Source organism: Denticeps clupeoides, chromosome 14 (assembly GCF_900700375.1).
Source record: "Denticeps clupeoides chromosome 14, fDenClu1.1, whole genome shotgun sequence".
In the NCBI taxonomy this organism is placed as follows: domain Eukaryota; kingdom Metazoa; phylum Chordata; class Actinopteri; order Clupeiformes; family Denticipitidae; genus Denticeps; species Denticeps clupeoides.
Window position 1 is genome coordinate 13,477,547 of NC_041720.1, and position 18,072 is coordinate 13,495,618.

The 18,072-nt window shown below is 42.9% G+C and overlaps 2 protein-coding genes across 3 annotated transcripts; one reads left to right on the forward strand and one right to left on the reverse strand.

The window, feature by feature from the left end:
- The first annotated feature begins 947 nt into the window (after nucleotides 1-947).
- Nucleotides 948-14,509, forward strand: LOC114803354 (mitogen-activated protein kinase-binding protein 1-like). Of its 2 annotated transcripts, none has more exons than XM_029002868.1 (29): nucleotides 948-1,102; nucleotides 1,689-1,780; nucleotides 2,230-2,292; nucleotides 2,455-2,512; nucleotides 3,390-3,560; nucleotides 3,852-3,989; nucleotides 4,151-4,333; nucleotides 5,060-5,220; nucleotides 5,427-5,616; nucleotides 5,692-5,826; nucleotides 6,164-6,348; nucleotides 6,688-6,779; nucleotides 7,029-7,154; nucleotides 7,676-7,746; nucleotides 7,854-7,975; nucleotides 8,062-8,137; nucleotides 8,285-8,396; nucleotides 8,556-8,619; nucleotides 8,702-8,806; nucleotides 8,904-9,073; nucleotides 9,159-9,196; nucleotides 9,302-9,511; nucleotides 9,725-9,983; nucleotides 10,420-10,569; nucleotides 11,124-11,205; nucleotides 11,402-11,685; nucleotides 12,469-13,131; nucleotides 13,567-13,652; nucleotides 13,972-14,509. In XM_029002868.1, exons 1-29 carry the CDS (start codon nucleotides 998-1,000, stop codon nucleotides 14,176-14,178), a joined length of 4,398 nt encoding a protein of 1,465 aa, XP_028858701.1. In that variant the 5' UTR covers nucleotides 948-997; the 3' UTR covers nucleotides 14,179-14,509. The 2 variants fall into 2 exon arrangements, with proteins under 2 accessions (XP_028858701.1, XP_028858700.1); XM_029002867.1 differs by having other exon boundaries at nucleotides 12,469-13,290; nucleotides 13,972-14,508.
- Nucleotides 14,499-17,573, reverse strand: LOC114803355 (galectin-3). The gene is made up of 6 exons (XM_029002869.1): nucleotides 17,518-17,573; nucleotides 16,888-16,922; nucleotides 15,972-16,652; nucleotides 15,760-15,848; nucleotides 15,266-15,437; nucleotides 14,499-14,971 (listed from the first exon to the last, which is right to left on the reverse strand). Exons 2-6 carry the CDS (start codon nucleotides 16,891-16,893, stop codon nucleotides 14,813-14,815), a joined length of 1,107 nt encoding a protein of 368 aa, XP_028858702.1. The 5' UTR covers nucleotides 16,894-16,922; nucleotides 17,518-17,573; the 3' UTR covers nucleotides 14,499-14,812.
- Between the last annotated feature and the right edge of the window lie 499 nt (nucleotides 17,574-18,072).

The following is an 18,072-nucleotide window of genomic DNA, read 5'->3' on the forward strand; positions in this document are numbered from 1 at the left end:
TTTTTTTTTAAAGCGTCTCTGTAAGGGCTCATTTCAAGGATGGACGGTTTGTTGCCAGATCATTCTGGTTAATATTCTTGCTGTAATTGTTTCATAAGATCTTGTAAACTACTTTGGTTGCTGCCTAAACCTTCAGTTGAAATGTGCGCAGATGCAGTAGTGCAGGCCTCTACTTGATAACACAGATGTGTTTCCTACTCCAGATCTGTTACGATTCAGTTGTTTGTTTTGTTCAATAACTTTTTTTTTTGTGCTGATTATTCCCCGGTTTATCAGTCCAATGTCAAAGAAAGATTTTTGGTCCTCAGGTTCATCTCCTAATCAGTTTTTGACTATTTAAAAAAACAAAAAAAAAGTACATTTCAGGTATTTGTTTTTTTATGTTAATGTTGATTAAAATAGTTATTAATGACCCATGAAACAGGACTCTGGTCTGCATAAAGGAAAATTAATATTGTGTTATAACATGACATCACATGGGGATTATTATTTTAATAATCTATGCAGGCAACCAGAAGTAATAAAAAATAATTCTTATGAGACGTGTTGGCTAGGAGTGGGAATGTAACCGAATGAATTTCTTTGGTTTTATCTGATTTCTATAAGAGTCTCGTTCTCATTCAGGCCTGTTTTGCTCTCCCAGACGTCAGTGGAAATCGGACGCGGGCTGTGATTAGATTAAGATTATATTGATTTATCGGTGGCTCGTTCACGGCCCTATTGATCTGATGCGTTTAAACGAGTTTAAAATAATCTTGATTGCGTTAGCGTGTAATCGTGGTCGACTTGATTTATAAATAAATAAGTGGAGCGGCCAATTAAGAGCGCGGATTAGCCCGAAGGCCTCATTTCTGGCCGTCTGGTCCGCTTCCGCCGGGGGGGGCGTGGCCACGAGGCAACGCACCTGCGCAGCGCGCCCCCGACGCCGCCAGAACGGGACCAGCCGAGCGAGTCGCCGCTCGGGTCCACTTCCACGGAGCCTCCGGTCTCGCAGAGCATGGCCGGGGACGGGTCGACCATCAGAAGCCGAATCAGGCACCTGCTGCGGTCGCCGTCCAGCAGACTGAAGAAGAGTCGAGCGACGCGCGGCCCGTCCGGCCAGGTGAGTGGGGAGGGTGCGAGTTTATTTCACATCCATTCTGATCGTTTCACCGAAACTGGGCTGGAGCGCAGAGTTTGGTCACGAAAAGTTTGCCAGATTGGGCGATAAGATCCATAAAATGTTAATAACAATTTCAGGCATCCACAATAATATCTCCGTGTGTGTGTATTTTTCCGTTAAGTAGGAAATAATATTAAGTCACAAAACAGTATTTCTTTTAACTTATTTGTGTTTGTAAAATACAGAAGTTTTACGTTGTTTTCATAAAAAGGTGAAAAGTGTGTGTATATATATATATATATATATTATTATTATTATTTTTTTTTTTTATTTTTAAATCATATTAGTTCTGGGGGGGTTGGCCGCAGTGATTGCGGTCCCCGGACCCCCAGAATCACCCACCACCACCACGCAATCAAACATTTTACCATGTTGGTATTTTTTTGTAGCATATATTAATATTTGCTAGAACATTTGATCTTTAAAAAAAAAAAAAAATTGCATCTGTTTTGTGAAGAGAGATGCATTTTTAAAATATGAATGGCATAAGTTTAATGTTAATTTTGTTCTCTGCGGTGTGTCCTAGGTGACACTAGAGCGGGTGCTGGGCATCACTTCATGCGGGAACAGTGGCCTCGCCTGTGACCCGCAGTCTGGACTCGTGGCGTACCCAGCCGGGTAAGTGTTGTTAAACGTGTGAGATATATATATATATATTACATGCAATACTTTACTTTAGCTTTAATAAATGCTTTGTTTATTTTTTTGCTGTAGCAGCTGTAAATTCTTATTTTGCCGAGCGCCTTGTTTTTGTCACTGCCTGAAGCCAGATCTTGCTGTACAGCGTACTGCCCGGTTCCTCTGCTCTGCTGTAATATCCAAACCCACAGCTTTTTGAGAATCATAAGTCGCAGCAACTCTTTCGTGAGAAAGGATAGTACCGTGGGCATCACGCTCGCTTCTCCTTTCAGTCTCTGATCTGATAAAACGTCACACTATGTTTAGGTTTATCACGCTTCTTATATATGTTTTTAGGTCTGTAAATGCTATATTACCCCCAGCAGCTATGCTTTACAGTAGTATAAATGGATACTTCTGCTGTACGATTCTCCTTTATGTTCTTCTAGGTGTGTGGTGGTCCTGCTAAGTCCCCGGAAGAACCGACAGCAGCACATTATCAACACTTCCAGGTATGAAGCCTTTCCATTAAATCACTTCTGCCTTGGCCTTTATTGTTGACCTTTGACCTATTTTGACTTGACAGTATTTGTTGTTTTGGCACAGTCTAATAATGTGGTGAATTTTTAATCATGATTTTTTTTTTTTTTTTCCAATTATTATTATTTTGACAGGAAAACAGTCACCACGTTAGCGTTTTCCTCAGATGGAAAGTATCTGGTCACTGGCGAGGTGAGGTTTTTCTTTCTGTAGGCAAATTTCAATAATACATTTCAAATACATGTATTAGGAGAGGTTGCTTAAGTCACAGTGAACAAACCGTCGCTAATATATTTTTCTCATATTTAATTTATTTAGATGAAAATAAATATGTTTGCTTTTGATCCTAATATATTTGTTAAAACACTATGGCATGTTTGCCTAGTCTAAAATCTCTCAGTAAGTAATGGCCACTGTTCCCCTCTTGCCCTACAATGTTCTGTTATGTCACTAATATGAAACGTCCCCGCGCTCCCAGAACTGGAGGAACCTTTGTTTTGCTCAGGGCTCCTTCCCTCGGCTGAAGTGGACCACGCTGTGCCCTGATCTCAGAAGCACATTAGACTAATCCCTCCACATCCACCAGCATCCGATTAAAAGCGCTCCACAGCGAACGCGTGGTCTTTCTGTCCATTTTTTTCCCCTCCTCCTCCTGTGTACTGTCAGCGCTACCGCGCGGTCAACGTGTCGCGCAGCAGGCAGGAAAGACAGATTATCTCAGACAAGTGACGAAGTGTCACAAGCATTAGTGATGAATGGGGAGCGGTGATGAGGAGGAGAGATCTGATCAAATGTGAAAGCCTAATCACTGCCTAATGTGTAGGGGGTGGGGTTCTGTTTAGCAGAATGGGGCAGATTACACAACTCCCACTGCTGTAGAGACCTTTTTTTCTCTTATGGCTGTATTTGTGTCTAAGACCAATAACAAGGAACTGTTATAAAACCTTTGCTGTGACTGCAAATTTTCAATTCTTGCTGTTTGCAGGTTTGAATCTGCACTCTGGCACAATGTAGTGGATTTGCATGAGCGAGGGACTGTTTCCAACTCTTTTATGATCGTGTTTCTCAGTGCGGACACTTGCCTGCCGTGCGGGTGTGGGACGTGGCCGAGAGGTCTCAGGTGGCTGAGCTTCAGGAACACAAGTACGGCATTTCCTGCGTGGCCTTCTCCCCAAACAGCAAGTACATCGTCAGCGTGGGCTACCAACACGACATGAGCGTCAATGTCTGGGCCTGGAAGGTACCTTGCCAACACTCCCATCAGCCTGGTCAACACCCTCAGTCGATAATCTGTCCACCCACTGGTCCTTTCACCAAAACATGTGTCACCAGTGTGTGTTGGTACATTCCTAAACGCTGTACCTTTTACTATGACTTTAATCCAGAAATGCTACACAGTCTGCTGTAGGCCGTTAATGGAAAGATGTTGTACGAGGAAGAACATCTGTCTTTATTAACTAGATTTATCTCTCTTTGTATGTGTTAAGCGTTTCACAGCTCAGACTTCCTTTTTCCTCACTCTCTTTTGCAGAGAAACACCGTGGTAGCTGCAAACAAGGTGTCCAATAAAGTGACCGCGGTGTCTTTCTCTGAAGACAGCTCTTACTTTGTCACCGCAGGGAACAGACACGTCCGTTTCTGGTACCTGGAAGCATCCAGCCATGCTAAGGTAGTCTCATCACAGATATGCAAAGCTATGCCACAGCCCAGCGTGAGTGGATTATTGTGTTGCCAAACCCTGAAACCGCATTCATCCCAAACCGAAAACCGCTGCACCAAGGTAAGGATGTGCAGTAACTAAAGGCCGTTGCTGTCCTCTGTTCCTTGCAGGTTGACGGCCCTGTCCCCCTGCTGGGCCGGTCCGGCCTGCTTGGGGAGTTGCGGAATAACTTCTTCTGCGACGTTGCCTGTGGACAGGGAGAGAAAGCAGAGAGCACCTTCTGCGTCACTTCCTCCGGTCTTCTCTGTGAGTTCAATGGGAAGAGAATGCTGGACAAGTGGGTGGACCTTCGGGTGAGTGACATTGGAAAATCTCTCAGTTTCGAAAATATGGATTGGCCCAAAATTGTCAGAATTTCAAAAAGAGCTGTGGAGAGCGATAGTAGATGTCCATGATGTCCGCCAGTCCTCGGCAGTGTCCTCAGCTGTGTCCTCAGCACAAATCTACTGTATTTAAAACCATCAGATTGTCCCGACTCTGGCCTGAGTCCACGTTCTGTGTCTCAGAACCTGTTCCGTTGGAGTGCAGCTAGATGGGTGTCATTAGGAGATTAGGGTCACAGTCAGGACAATTTAGGCCCTTATTTTATCCTGTGCCAACATATTTGCCCAATTAACTGTCTGTAACCTTTTAAAGGCCCTGTTGTCTAATTAAAGCATTACATAGCTTTTAAACATCAAAAAGGTAAAATCAAAAATTTAAACACTAACTATCTATGTTCGGTCCCTTGACTTGATCATAACTCTTGATTATATGTCTTTTTGTGGCCATAGCTGCCAAAGCTGAACTCCATTACTTGAGTATAGTTACTATATTTCAGTAATATTTTTTTCTAGACCATATAGTTGCTCTATGTGTCTAGTAAAATTGTATAATAACCTTATTTCAGCTTATGACAAGCACAATTGTTTTAGTAATAATAAATCTGAAGCATCCATTGAGTGTTTACTATAAAAACCTGTTAAAGTAAAGATGTACAAAAAATGTTTTTTCTTTTTCTTTCTTATTGTCTCCTACAGACACCTGCAGCAAAGTCTCTGTGGGTGACCGAGGAGCTAATCTTCTGCGCTTGTGCGGATGGAATGGTGCGAGTCTTCAGCCCCGTGGACCTGCACTATGTCTGCACACTGCCACGACCCCATCACCTCGGCACTGACGTATCCACCATAACTCAGGCTAGGTTGGTCTACGACCCAATGCTCCGTATTTTCACTCTAGTATTAATATAACTCTTCTATCTGGAGTCTGCTTGTCAATTATTTACTTATTTAAAAATTCCCCACTTTGCAGTAGGTTAATAACCAAGAAACTGTGCAAAATTTCTAATGTTCAGAAATTGTCTGTTTTTTGTTTATTTTGCTGATCCTCCTTTTAAACTCCCATTAGCCACCTCTTCTCCAGCAAGGCAGATGTTCATTACCCAGACTCTGTGGCTGTGACCTATGACCCTGGGAACTGCTGGCTGTCCTGTGTGTATAACGACCACAGCTTGTATGTGTGGGATGTGCATGACCTGCATAGAGTGGGCAAGGTGCACTCTGCCCTCTACCACGCCTCCTGTGTGTGGGACCTGCAAGTATGTGGGGGCCAGGACAGAATATTTATATTATATTTTTAATACACATATTTAATGAACTATCACTTTCTCTAGGTGTACCCTGAGGTCACTGAGATGCTAGATTCTTCATGTTCTTCCATGTTCCTCACTTGCTCTGCTGACAACACAGTTCGCTTGTGGAGCTCCAGTGGACATCATGATTTCTCCAATGGGAATGTCCTGAGCAACGTGAGTCTGTTACCAACTCTGCTTTAGTTAATCAGGCACAAGCCTTTTCCCCCCTTCCAATGTAAAATGCTAAAATGATTTAGCATGCTAAAATGTTAGCATTAACACAGTTGTGTTAATGTAAGTTCACATCAACACTAAGGGACCACATTATCGGCAAACACAAAGCCAACTCATCCCTTATTGACTAACACATTCACATTTGAGACTATTGAATGAATGAATTTGATTGGCTGGCTCTTCTTTTACTTTACTGTTTCTTTATTTAAATTTTCTGCCATAAGCACCATAAGGTATGGAATTCACTTCGAGGATCTGTCTCTCACACACGTTTCAGGACCTCACAAAGATCATCTACATGGACGACAACACAGTCCCTCTGCTGGACGCTGAAGGATCTACACCTGCCGGCACAGATAAAGCTGACGGGCAGTCTGCAGACAGTAAGAGTGGCGTACGCACCATCTGCGTGAGCCCTGATGGGACGCACCTGGCCTCGGGCGATCGTCTCGGCACCCTGAGGTATACATGAGCCCTGGTCCAAACCTACGGTCTTCTCCACTGACCTGTAATGTGTTATGAGGGTGGTAGTGTGTAACACACTCGCCTATGAACCAGAAGACCCAGGTTCAAATCCCACTTACTACCATTGTGTCCCTGAGCAAGTTGCTCCAGGGGGGGACTGTCCCTTTAAATACTGATTTTAAGTCGCTCTGGATAAGGGCGTCTGATAAATGCTGTAAATGTAAATGATCAGACGCCCAGCCGACAGTTCTACACAATTATGTAAATGTGTAGAACTGTCGGCTGTGGTTTTACAGTATCAGGCTTAGTTTGATGCCGGTTTGTCATTTTGTCCAGGGTCCATGATCTCAGAAGTATGGAGGAAATTCTGAAGGTGGAGGCTCATGACTCTGAGATCTTATGCCTGGAGTACTCCAAACCTGAGACAGGTCTGTGAGGTTGCAATGAGTGTAAATGCATGTGCACTTACATGTAACTACTAAGTTACTTTTCTTGTCACTAGTAGTCACTTTCTAGATTGACCCGTGTTCATGTAGATTGCTACCCTGCTACGGGTATGTTTAAACACCACAATGAAGACATTCCTAGAAGTGTTCCAGTCTGAATAGAAAGTGCATTAATCGTGGCAAGAAAAATATTGTTAAAATGATTAATGATAATGAAATGATTTCTTCCAGGTCTTCAGCTTTTGGCCACTTCCAGCCGTGACCGTCTCATCCATGTTCTGGATGTCGAGGAAGACTATGCCCTGCTGCAGACTCTGGACGAGCACTCCTCTTCCATCACTGCTGTCCGCTTTGCTGGTAGGATGCTCTCTAGGTCATCAGGATTAGTGCAGCGTGGTTGGCGCCGCCACCGCGTCGACACAAATACATCCGAACCTCAGCTGCCGGGCATTATCAGTGCTTGAGGATTAGCGGATGGGATAGAGGGACACCAAGATGCGTGTACAGTCGTTATGCGCTATTATGCCAATGGAATATACTCTCCATATATATCCAGACAGGGCGACACCATCTCAGTTTTTATACATAATCCAGCTCATTTTAAAAATGCTCTATAAAATGTAGTATACTATGAGTGTATAACTGTGATTCAACAATTTTAATGTTTGAAAGCAGTCGCTTTGGTGACGCCCCCTTGCTGGGACGCCCTGGATTAACCTCAAATTCATTCATGCTGATCATGCTGCAATGACATCAGTTGTGTTGGGATTATTTGCAGGGAAGGGCCTTTGTGATTATCACATTGTGTGTGAAGACCTGATAAATTTTATTTTTCTTATCCCCCCCCCTTTTTTTCTATCCTTCCCTTCCCCATACAGCTATCGATGGGAAGGTGAAGATGATCAGTTGTGGAGCTGACAAAAGCATCTACTTCAGAACCGCCCACAGGGTACAGCTAATTAGTGCTTCTATCAAACAATATTTTCTAAGATTTTGAAAGCTTTTTGAGTGTTGGGTGCTGACAAGACTGAGATATCCACTTATTTACCTTCTTAGACACTCAGAAGAACAGAGTTCAGTCGCACGCACCACATAGTGAGGAAGACCACCCTTTATGATATGGATGTAGACCCCACTTGCAAGTATGCTGTGGTTGGTTGCCAGGACCGCAATGTCAGGTGTGTGTGGGTTTGTGTGCTGATTATATTCTTCCCTGTACAACAAGCTGCTGAACATACCTGGTGTTTACTCTGTTTTCTTTTAGGATTTTTAATATTAGCAGTGGCAAACAGAAGAGGTCCTACAAAGGCTCTCAGGGCGAAGATGGTTGCCTGCTCAAGGTCCATTTAAAGATTTTTACTTGTATTTCATATATATATATTTTAACTGCTCATACATTTTAATGCAGGTATTTAATCCATAAAATGTAACTTGCTCATTAAGGTGTGCCTAATAATAAACGTCTTTTAAAACGGCCCTCTGTACAGGTCCAGACTGATCCCTCTGGGCTTTATGTGGCCACCAGCTGTTCTGACAAAAACATCAGCCTGTTCGACTTCCACTCTGGAGAGTGTGTCGCTACCATGTTTGGTCACTCCGGTAATAATCATTATTATCAAATGCAAATTTGGGTTGTGAGTAGAATTTTCATTTAAATATCATAAGCCAAACAGCGGTCAAAATGCAACCCAGTGCATAGATGTCTTTATTTAGTGTCAGAAATGTCAATTCTTCCCGCTTCTCTCTCGTCTGTTATAGAGATAGTCACTGGAATCAAGTTCACCAATGACTGCAAGTACCTAATCTCTGTGTCTGGAGACAGGTACAGTGTTTGACCTTATTTTATTTATTTATTTTTGAACTGTGGATTTATATATCACTTTTTTTTTTTTTCCATCTTCTAGCTGCATCTTTGTGTGGCGTTTGGCCGCAGAGCTAACAAGAAACATGAGGGAACGTCTTTTCAAACTGAAACAAGCCCAGCATGTGCAAGGGTGCAAAGACTTAAGGTAGAATTGTGCTCTATTGTGCTCCCACACTGCTTTTGCCTTTGCCTATAATACAGTAAGAGACGTTTTAGCTTTTCTTGTTAATTTGTGAAAACAGGCAAGAGTTGCACTGTGCCCCCTCATCGTTTACCCACGTGTCCTCTGAGAGTGAAAAAGATTATGACGACGACGTTGATGCCACAAACGTTTGTCGGACTGAAGATAAGCAGCCAGCAACTGATTGTGATCAGCACACGTCTTCACAAAGCAGCACTGGGGAGGACATAGGTAGCAAACACCGGTGCACTCATATACAATATTGCCCAGTCTAAATCTGGATCTGACAACCTGATGTGCACTTTTTCTTGACCAGGCGTTTCAGATGATAGCACTGAATGGGACGCGGTTAAGGTCGGTGGCACAAAAATTTCAATATTCCAGTTATATATTAAAGAAAAGACAAATAATGCAGTAAAGGTGTGGTGTTAACATTTGAATGCCTTGCTGTTGGTGCAGGTCCAGGCAGAAGAGACTTCACTGCTGGAACCCCCTGCTCGGCCTCGAAGGCGCTGGTCCCACAGGATTGGCTCCCTGGAGCTGGTGGTGAAGTCTATGCTGGACCTCAGGCAGCTGGACGCCTGCAAGAGCAGCTCCCCTGCGAGGCGCTCTGCCACTCTGGTCACCGCACTGGAGAGAGGGAGCACCTCCAGCCTGCAGGACACCAAGGTGAATTCAGAACTCCTCTCAACAGACCACTGACTAACTGATCCTGGACCAGACGAGTCTTTGTCAGAAATGCTAGGGATTTGTATTTTTATTATGCGATATTATTCTAGACTAATTGAGCAGAATTTCAGTGGCAGTTATCTGGTTAATGAATCATTCAAGTAAAATATTAAAATGAATACTCCTCCTTTACCTCTATTCCTTGTTCCTCAGGAACTAGAGAATCGGGTGAAGAAGCACCGTTCTCGCCCCCGCTCAGCCTGGTTGGCCCCTGCTGTAACCCCAGAGCCTGATGGTGTGGTGCTGTACCCACAGCATTGCCCTGGCGGTACCCATTCACAAGACCCAGATTACCAGGTGAGGGCCCACCAGGCTGGCATGGGCGAGCAGCGCAAGAAGAGCCAGAGCCCCGACAGCACCGGCTCCATGGGCTACTGCAGTGGCGTCTCCAGTCCAGACCAAGGCCAGGCTGGTGAGGGGGAAAAACATGCTAAATTGCATACAGACAAATGCATCTGCTGCTTTTTTTCTTTCTATAATGAACTTTTATTTTTCTTCTAGTAGAAAACATATGCCCTCCATTTTTAATGCTAAAAACAGTCATTATAATAACATATGCATATAAAGCTGTAAACAACTTTGTGATTCAAATGTAATTTCTGTTTGAATACACAAGACATGGATTTGGCAGCAAGACCCATTTTTTTGTGTTGAATGCATTATATTTAGCTAGTGGCTGTATGTAAAACAACCATCAAATGTCTCAAGGGATTTACCTCAAATTGCCCAAATACCAGATATATTTACCATCTGGTCTTTTCCTTTATGATGTTTATGCTTTTAACCAGTAGGAGGCGGTAGTATTTAATTTATGACCACAGATAGTCTTGCATCTTTCTTTTAAACAGAGTCTGAAAGTGCAGAAGGACTTAGCACAGATGCAGACAACTCTGATATGGAGGAAGATGCTGAGGATGAAGAGGCAAAAGAGAAGATGCAGATGGGAGAAGCCTTCCTTAAGAAACACTTTGAGACCCTTTCAGACTCCTGCATTATAGGTGGGTGTCAACTTATCGCTGGGTACTGATCCTCCACTGCATACTGCCACACTTGAAATCTGGCCACCACTGTTTTTTTGGGCCGAAACTAGAGCCTACGCCAGGGTCCTTCTGCTCTGGACCTTGAATTCTATCTTAGTCACTGATTCTGATTGACAGTTAGAAGAAGGCCTGAAAATGAACAGTACCTGGACCTTCAAGAACCTTACAGAGTAGATGCACTTAATTCAATGACCCAGTGGTGGCCTAGCGGTTAATGAGCGGCCCCGTAATCCGAAGGTTGCCGTTTCGAATCCCGATCTGCCAAGGTGCCACTGAGTGGCCACTGAGCAAAGCACAGTCCCCACACACTGCTCCCCGGGCATGGCTGCCCACTGCTCACTCAGGGTGATGGGTTAATTGCAGAGGACAAATTTCACTGTGTGCACCATGCGCTGTGCTGCTGTGTATCACATGTGACAATCACTTCACTTTACTTTTTTGGGATGCAGATTTGACTAGATATGTATATTGGTTTGTCATTTTTGGTTATACTCATGTTCTTTTACACCCAGGAAACCTGAGCAGAACTCCAGACAAATCTGTGTCGAGGTCCACGATATCTGCTCGCTTCCTAGCCCAGGAACACCGAATGAGGTACACAGACACTTTTAATGCCCTCTACATATTATGTGTTCACTCATATGACTGGATGACCGTTTTAATTACTTGATTCTTCACAATTTTTTTTTAAAACTAGTACTTGCCTTTCTGGACCAGAGGTCATAATTTTATCACCACATAGTGATGCACTCTGGGAGTCTTTGTTTTAAAGCAAACTTCCCTTGTGTAGGAATCACTCCCCTTTCTCTAAAGTGGGCAGACAGAGGGAGGAGAGCCCTAGTGTTGCAGTGAAGCCCCTGGTTTCTACCGTGCGACCCCTGATTGGGGAATGCCAGAGGAGAGGCTCAGAGGAGAGGCTCAACACACAACCTCCAGAGAGAGGATCTGCAGTGCGTTCCACACCCGTCAGGAAGAGGCTTCCTGGGGCCGGTTCGGCTAGAGTGGCCAGCCCCAGTGCCAGAGTTCCGCCCGTCCTCCAGAAATCATTGTCCTCACAGATTTTTGATGCAGACAGTGAGTCTCTTGGTTGATTTCTTGGCCCAAACACTAAAAAAATGAATTTTATAATTCATGAATTGGATGGTTCCAGTCAATTTAATTACTTTTACTGACCTTCTGTGAAGCCAAGTTCAAACTCTCTGATTCATGATGGTTCATGACTGATCACAATAATTCCACAGTATTTCGCCACTCATTGATCCATTGATTGTGTTTTAAAAACATACACATGAGAAATGGCAGGAAATTATTCAACTTTCTTGTTAAAAAGGGAATTTTAAAAACAGATCACATTTCCCTTTGGTTTGAGCTTGTCGACCAAGATCCCAGATCAAACTTAAAATGAATCATTCTTCAAAACTGAATTACATATTCATCCACCAGAAACATGCAGACTAGTAGGCTAATGCTAATGCATAGTAAATTACACTGGTGAACATTGTTTAAAAGTTTTGAATGTCAGACTGTGGGCAGTGGTGACCTAGTGGTTAAGGAAACGGCCTCGTAATCAGAAGGTTGCCGGTTGGAATCCCGATCCACCAAGGTGCCACTGAGGTGCCACTGAGCAAAGCACTGTCCCCACACACTGCCCCCCGGCGCTGGTCATGGCTGCCCACTGCTCACTCAGGCTGATTGGTTAAATGCAGAGGACAAATTTCACTGTGTGCTGTGCTGCTGTGTATCACATGTGACAATCACGCCACTTTCTCTTCTCTTGAATGTACGAAAATAAGCATAAATGCTATGCTGTTTAATTTTGCTGATGTTCACAAAAGCTGTTCTTTACTGTCCTCTCAGCACGGCGACCCAACACACCATCTCGTCTGAGGAGGGACCCCTCCCTTCCTCTGTCCCAGAACCTTAACCAGGACAGGGGAGATTGGAATCGGCCATCGCCCACAACAACTTGTGCCCCCTCCCTACAGCCCTGGGAGAGCCCCAGTGCCACTCGGTCCCTGAAAACCCGGTCCTATATGAGCCCCACCACCAGCTCCATGGCCAAGATGAGTCACTCTTCATCCCTTGGAGACGACCTTCACCTGGGCTTCCCTGACACAGGCCGGACGCCTGCTTCTCCTATACCTTTATCGTCCTCTCCGCCCACATCCTCTGCCTTCCCGAGGTTTTCTGCTCCTATCAGCCCTCCTTCAAAGACCACATTAAGACCCTGCTTTTCTCTTGAAGGAACTGCCTCTTGTTCAGATTGGCATGAAAGACAAACATTCTCAGGCAGCCACAGAATCGCCCCAAGGAGGGAACTCTTCGGCTCCCCAACAGAAGATCTTACCCACACAGACCTCCCAGGAATCTGTAATGATGATGTTATGATGACCCTTCCTGGGCCACCATCAGAGAGGATGGATACCGAGAAGTTCCCCAGTAGCCCAGAGCGGTCATCTGTGCCCATGGTGGCCGTTCAGGCTTTCTCTGTGGTTTCTGAAAACCCCTCACCAGCTTCAGGTTTGCGTCAACGCCGTTCCTCCTCCATCATCCTGGCCTCTTTGCCGCTCCAGCTTCCTCTTCCTCCTCATCATCACTGTGCTAATGGCTTCTTCTGGCCTTTCTGCTTCGTCCCTTCTCATTCTGTCTCTTCCTGTGTAAATCCTCACTGTGTAAACGGTGAGTTCTATTGAAATTTCTTCTAGTATCTTTGAGGGGTGGGAACAGACATACTCTGTACTCTGTGTACAGTACATACTCTGAAAACCAGCCTTTGCCCAAACGCTTCGGATGTGTTTGCCTGATAATATTTAATTTACTGTTTTGTAATAGATTAATTATTATTTGCCTTGTAGTGGTGCTGAAATCTATTTTATTTTAACATCTACATGGCATGTCTTAAAATAATCACAGATGAGTAACAATAAGTGTTCTTTCATATGTTTATCCCCTCAGAGCCACCCATTACCATGGAGACCTGCAGAGAGATGGCCAAAGAGCTCCACAGCACTGTGCAGAAGACCATGCAGCTCTACAGAATGGTGAGTTAGGATGAGTTGGTCTTTCATCATTAAGAGGAAATTGTGTGTTATTGTTAGTGTCAGTCTGATTTATATTTACTTGAACGTATTCAGTATTTGTTTTTATATATATAAAAAAAAACAAAAAAAAACTGCATGCATTCTTACTCTATTACATGCCAACTGCTAGATATAGCCTGGATTTAGTTAATTGAGACTTATGTAAACCATTCTATTTGAGGACTTCTGCAAAATGGTATTAATGTACATGAACATTATTTTATGAAATAGATTTTACATGTATGAACAGAACACTTAAAATCGAATGGAAACTCCGCAGGTGAACAACGGCAGTGCTGAGCGGCAGGAAATGATGCGCGTGTTGTCCGATGCTATGGCTCTGGCCCGCTCTGAGATGGACTCGTTGCCGACAACCTCGCCCAAGATCGTTGACGGCGAGGGCGGGCCACTTACCATGGCACTGCTGGAGCAGTACTCCCAGATGCTACTGAAATCGGTGGAGCAGAGGCTGGACCACAAAGTCTGACCCAAACTCATGCTAGTTTTACTGCAAATTAAAGCTTTGGATTGTGTTAAGATGCACTTCAGATTTTTTTTTTTTTTTTTTTTTAACTATAATGTACATTTTAATACCAGGCATTGTTGACTATTGTTGTCTCTGTTTTTACTTGTCTTTGCTCTTTTTAATGTTTTAAATGTATGACTGAAAGAATTGTATTTTGTTGGTTTTAATTTCCTGTTGTCCAGCATGTTGTGAAATAAATAGAACTGATCCAATAAGAAAATAGTTCAGCTATATTTTATTTCTATATTGTTCTGGTGTATATGATTGCTTTCTATTTGCTAATTTTTTTTTTTTTTTTTTTTTTTTTTTTTAAACTTACAACTTTTGTTCTATTGTTTTACAATATAACACCAAAGCTAGAATAATCAGTGTTAGTATTTATGATTACAGAACGCAAGAAAATATATGCAGAAATGTGTGACCTATGTTGTAATATATATGTATAGTACGGAAAAACCTCAATAAGGTTTATTACTCAGATGTGTATGTTTTAACTATTGAGCGGCATTAAAAATGGCCCTTGCTCTCATTGGGTGTATTGTCACATGTAATTGTGTTGAACGACCCTGCAACATCGACCTAATGCCCGGTTGTCTCACTGCACATTTTCTACTTTCACAGAGGACAGGTTGACGTCCTGGAGGATGTTGATGCGGTCGATCTGGTTGAGTTCTCTTATACGATGCTTGAACTCAAACACTTGGGCGCCATTGACGGCGACCTTAAACTCATTATACGTGCACAGGATCTTCATCTGAAATAAAAAGAGAAGATGGTTGTATCTTGTGTGAGACATCCGATTATACTGTACATTTTAATGTCTTTCAATGTTTACCTTTCATCATAACATATAATTTCCTCATCACCTCATTTCATTTAATGCTCAGTGAAAGGTTTAGGGAAAGATCTGCCCAGGGATCCTGGAACAAGATCAAACTATGTGCCAGAGGTCTTTAGTGGAGCAGTGTGGGACATACTGTAATTGTGAGCTGGTCACCTTTTTCTTTTGAATGTTTTGAGAATCTCAAATGCTAATTTTCCTTCTCACCTCAAACGGTTGGCCTGGAGTAAAAGGGAATGGTCCATGGATGGTCCGTTCTTCTTTACCCCATCGTTCTCCCTCTCTGTGGTTTCTCACAAGCACCTGTTTCCCGCCCTCGTTGAAGCGAGGGTTGATGTGAAAGGCAATGTCGTTTCCTCGCAGGAAGTTGATGGTAAACCTGGTGAGGGTTTGCAATAGTAAAATTTTGTCATGTGTGTGTATATGGGTTAATAAAGATTTGGGGCACTTTTTTCAAATTGGCATGGGGATTGTTTGCTAGTGTAAGAAAAGCACATGGTAGTTTTGAAGAAATTGACCACACTTTTTTTTGGGTGCATAAATGTCACCCAGGAAACAATGTTCTTTTTTTAGATGATATTTAATGATGTTAATACATCACATGCACAAACATCATTAAATATCTATGTTTTACAAGTACATGGTGCTATGTTTAGTGACCGGTTTGAAAATAGTGCCCTAGGTGTGTTTGTTGTGTTTACATTTTAGCTAAAGGCTTGGCCTGCCCCGCAATGATAAGCATCATTTTATCGTAGATGCCTCTTGGGATATTCAGATTGTATGGCACAGCCTGACAAAAAAAGATAAAAATTAACATTAGATTGTCAGTCATGTTATAAATCGTACTTAATTCCAGACCAGAGATTATTATGATGAGGCTAAGAGTTATAATTTTTGTAGAACACATCCTCACCACAGGCCCTTCTGGTGTTGACCCAGGCCACTGTCCTGGTAGAGGAACGGCTTGACCTGGCCATCCCGACTGTCCAGGGTTAAAAGGCCAGCCTGAGTTAGGGGGTTTAACAGGTACTGCAGGCTGGGTGGGGTTAGTGGGCATTACAGGTACCCCAGGCTGGTTGGGGTTAGGTGGTATTACAGGTACTCCAGGCTGGTTTGGGTTAGGGGGCACAACAGGAACGCCAGGCTGGTTTGGTTGGCAGGGGTTTGTTCCAGGACAGGGTAGATCAGCTGGTTGACCAGGTTGCTGCATCGGCCAGCTTGGCTGAGTTGGTTGACCTGGTTGAAGCTGAGGTGCAGGCCAGCTTGGCTGTGTGGGTTGAGCTTGCAGAGGCTGGGTTAAGGGCCAGTTTGGTGGTATTGGCTGACCTGGTTGAGGTTGAGTTGCAGGCCAGTTTGCTGGTATTAGTTGACCTGGTTGCAGCTGAGTTGTGGGCCAGTTTGGTGGAAACGACTGACTTGGCTGCAGTTGAGTTGAAGGCCAGCTTGGTTGTGTAGCTGGAACTGGTTGGTTTCCAGGCCAGTTTGTTGTGCTGGTTGGAGGACAGGGATAACAAGGCTGATATTGCTGTCCTGCCTGTCCAGGCCAGATGCTATTACACTGCTGACCAGCAGATGAGCAGCCAGTATGGGCCAACTAGGAAAGTGAAAGTGAAGTGATTGTCATTGTAAAACAAAACAAAACGTGTCCCCTTCTGACCTAAATGGTCTTGATTAACCTGGAGCCCTCATTTTGTGTCCAGTGGTGTTACATGATATTAAATACTGCTCAGTTAGCCATTTTCTGTTTATTTACACCTATTTACTTCTATCTGAAAAATAAAATATCCATGCATTAAAAAAATGCCTTAAACTACATAGAAAATACTTACATCCATTTTGTCTGTGACGTGAAAAAATGGTCTGCCTGTAAAATACAAGCGAAATACAACGGAGTGAAATCTTAAGCATTTTGTCATGGACACCCTTCAAACTTTTCAGAAATGAGAAGTAAGAAACATACATGAAATTTTTAAGGATTTTATAATGCATTTGACATTTGTGACATTGTTTATCTGTGCTAAGATCTTGGATTTTTCATCTTAGCCATTAAAAAAAACTAACACAGGCACAGAACTGTTCTCTCCTCAGATTACAGGAATGAAAGGTTTGCCTCTTCTCAGCACAATTATGCATTTACTTGCCTAATGTGTTGACAATAGTTCATGTGCTTGTATGTGCGCCTTTTGATAATATAATAACATTAATAATAAAAATGCTCAATATGCCCTAGTGGCTTAAACAATTAAACTGCATTTTTCTTTGCCTAATCCAGGTAATATAGAAAAAATATCCACAAACTGACATTTCCTCCTTGCAAGTAACACTGTTTATCCTATGGTAAAATAGTTTTTTGTTGAAAGCCAAATGAACATACATACATGGTTATTGTTTGATATCTAATCCAAATAAAATATTATGAACAAAATTAGCATCAAACCGAAGAGAAAATCTGACACTACCTGTACACAGAACACTCAGATGTCCAGGGTATCTTTTGGGTCCACAGGGATGCACAGCTTATATGGACTTCCTTCATCTGCTCCCTCCCTCTATAAAGACCACGCCCTCTATGCAGAATGTTTATTACGGTGGTAATAAATTTATAGATTTACAGTAGATATGTTAATGTAGACAGTGGTGATCAGTTCCGGAAAATAATTTTGTCACCAGAATGAATCAAACTAAATATTATGTAGATTCTTGTGTTAACATAACCAAAGGACTCTTGAGGTTCTGTATTGCCATTTTGTTGTCATGTTTTGGAGAGCTGTTACAACTGTGACAACTTCTCATTATGCATTTTTTCTTCTTGCAGCCTTACAGACTTCTTACACACTTCTTACAGACTAGGTTTTTATGTGCATTATGTGTATATATCCACTCCGTGCATTTAAACATGCATCTGTGTACATACATACATTGAGCTACATTTACATAAACATATACATTCCCTATTTAGATGTCCAGATTGTATGTACTTTTCTACTGTACAGTTGGTGTTGGTTTTATTCTAT

Excerpts from the sequence above, each read along its gene's own strand:
- LOC114803354 (XM_029002867.1), top strand. The coding sequence starts at position 998 with ATGGCCGGGGACGGGTCGACCATCAGAAGCCGAATCAGGCACCTGCTG. Across the intron at positions 1,103-1,688 it reads CGCGCGGCCCGTCCGGCCAG|GTGACACTAGAGCGGGTGCT; the intron begins GTGAGTGGGGAG and ends GGTGTGTCCTAG. Across the intron at positions 9,512-9,724 it reads CCAGCCTGCAGGACACCAAG|GAACTAGAGAATCGGGTGAA; the intron begins GTGAATTCAGAA and ends CTTGTTCCTCAG.
- LOC114803355 (XM_029002869.1), bottom strand. Across the intron at positions 15,849-15,971 it reads CAACACCAGAAGGGCCTGTG|GCTGTGCCATACAATCTGAA; the intron begins GTGAGGATGTGT and ends TTTTTTTGTCAG. Across the intron at positions 15,438-15,759 it reads GCCAAGCCTTTAGCTAAAAT|GTTTACCATCAACTTCCTGC; the intron begins GTAAACACAACA and ends AACCCTCACCAG.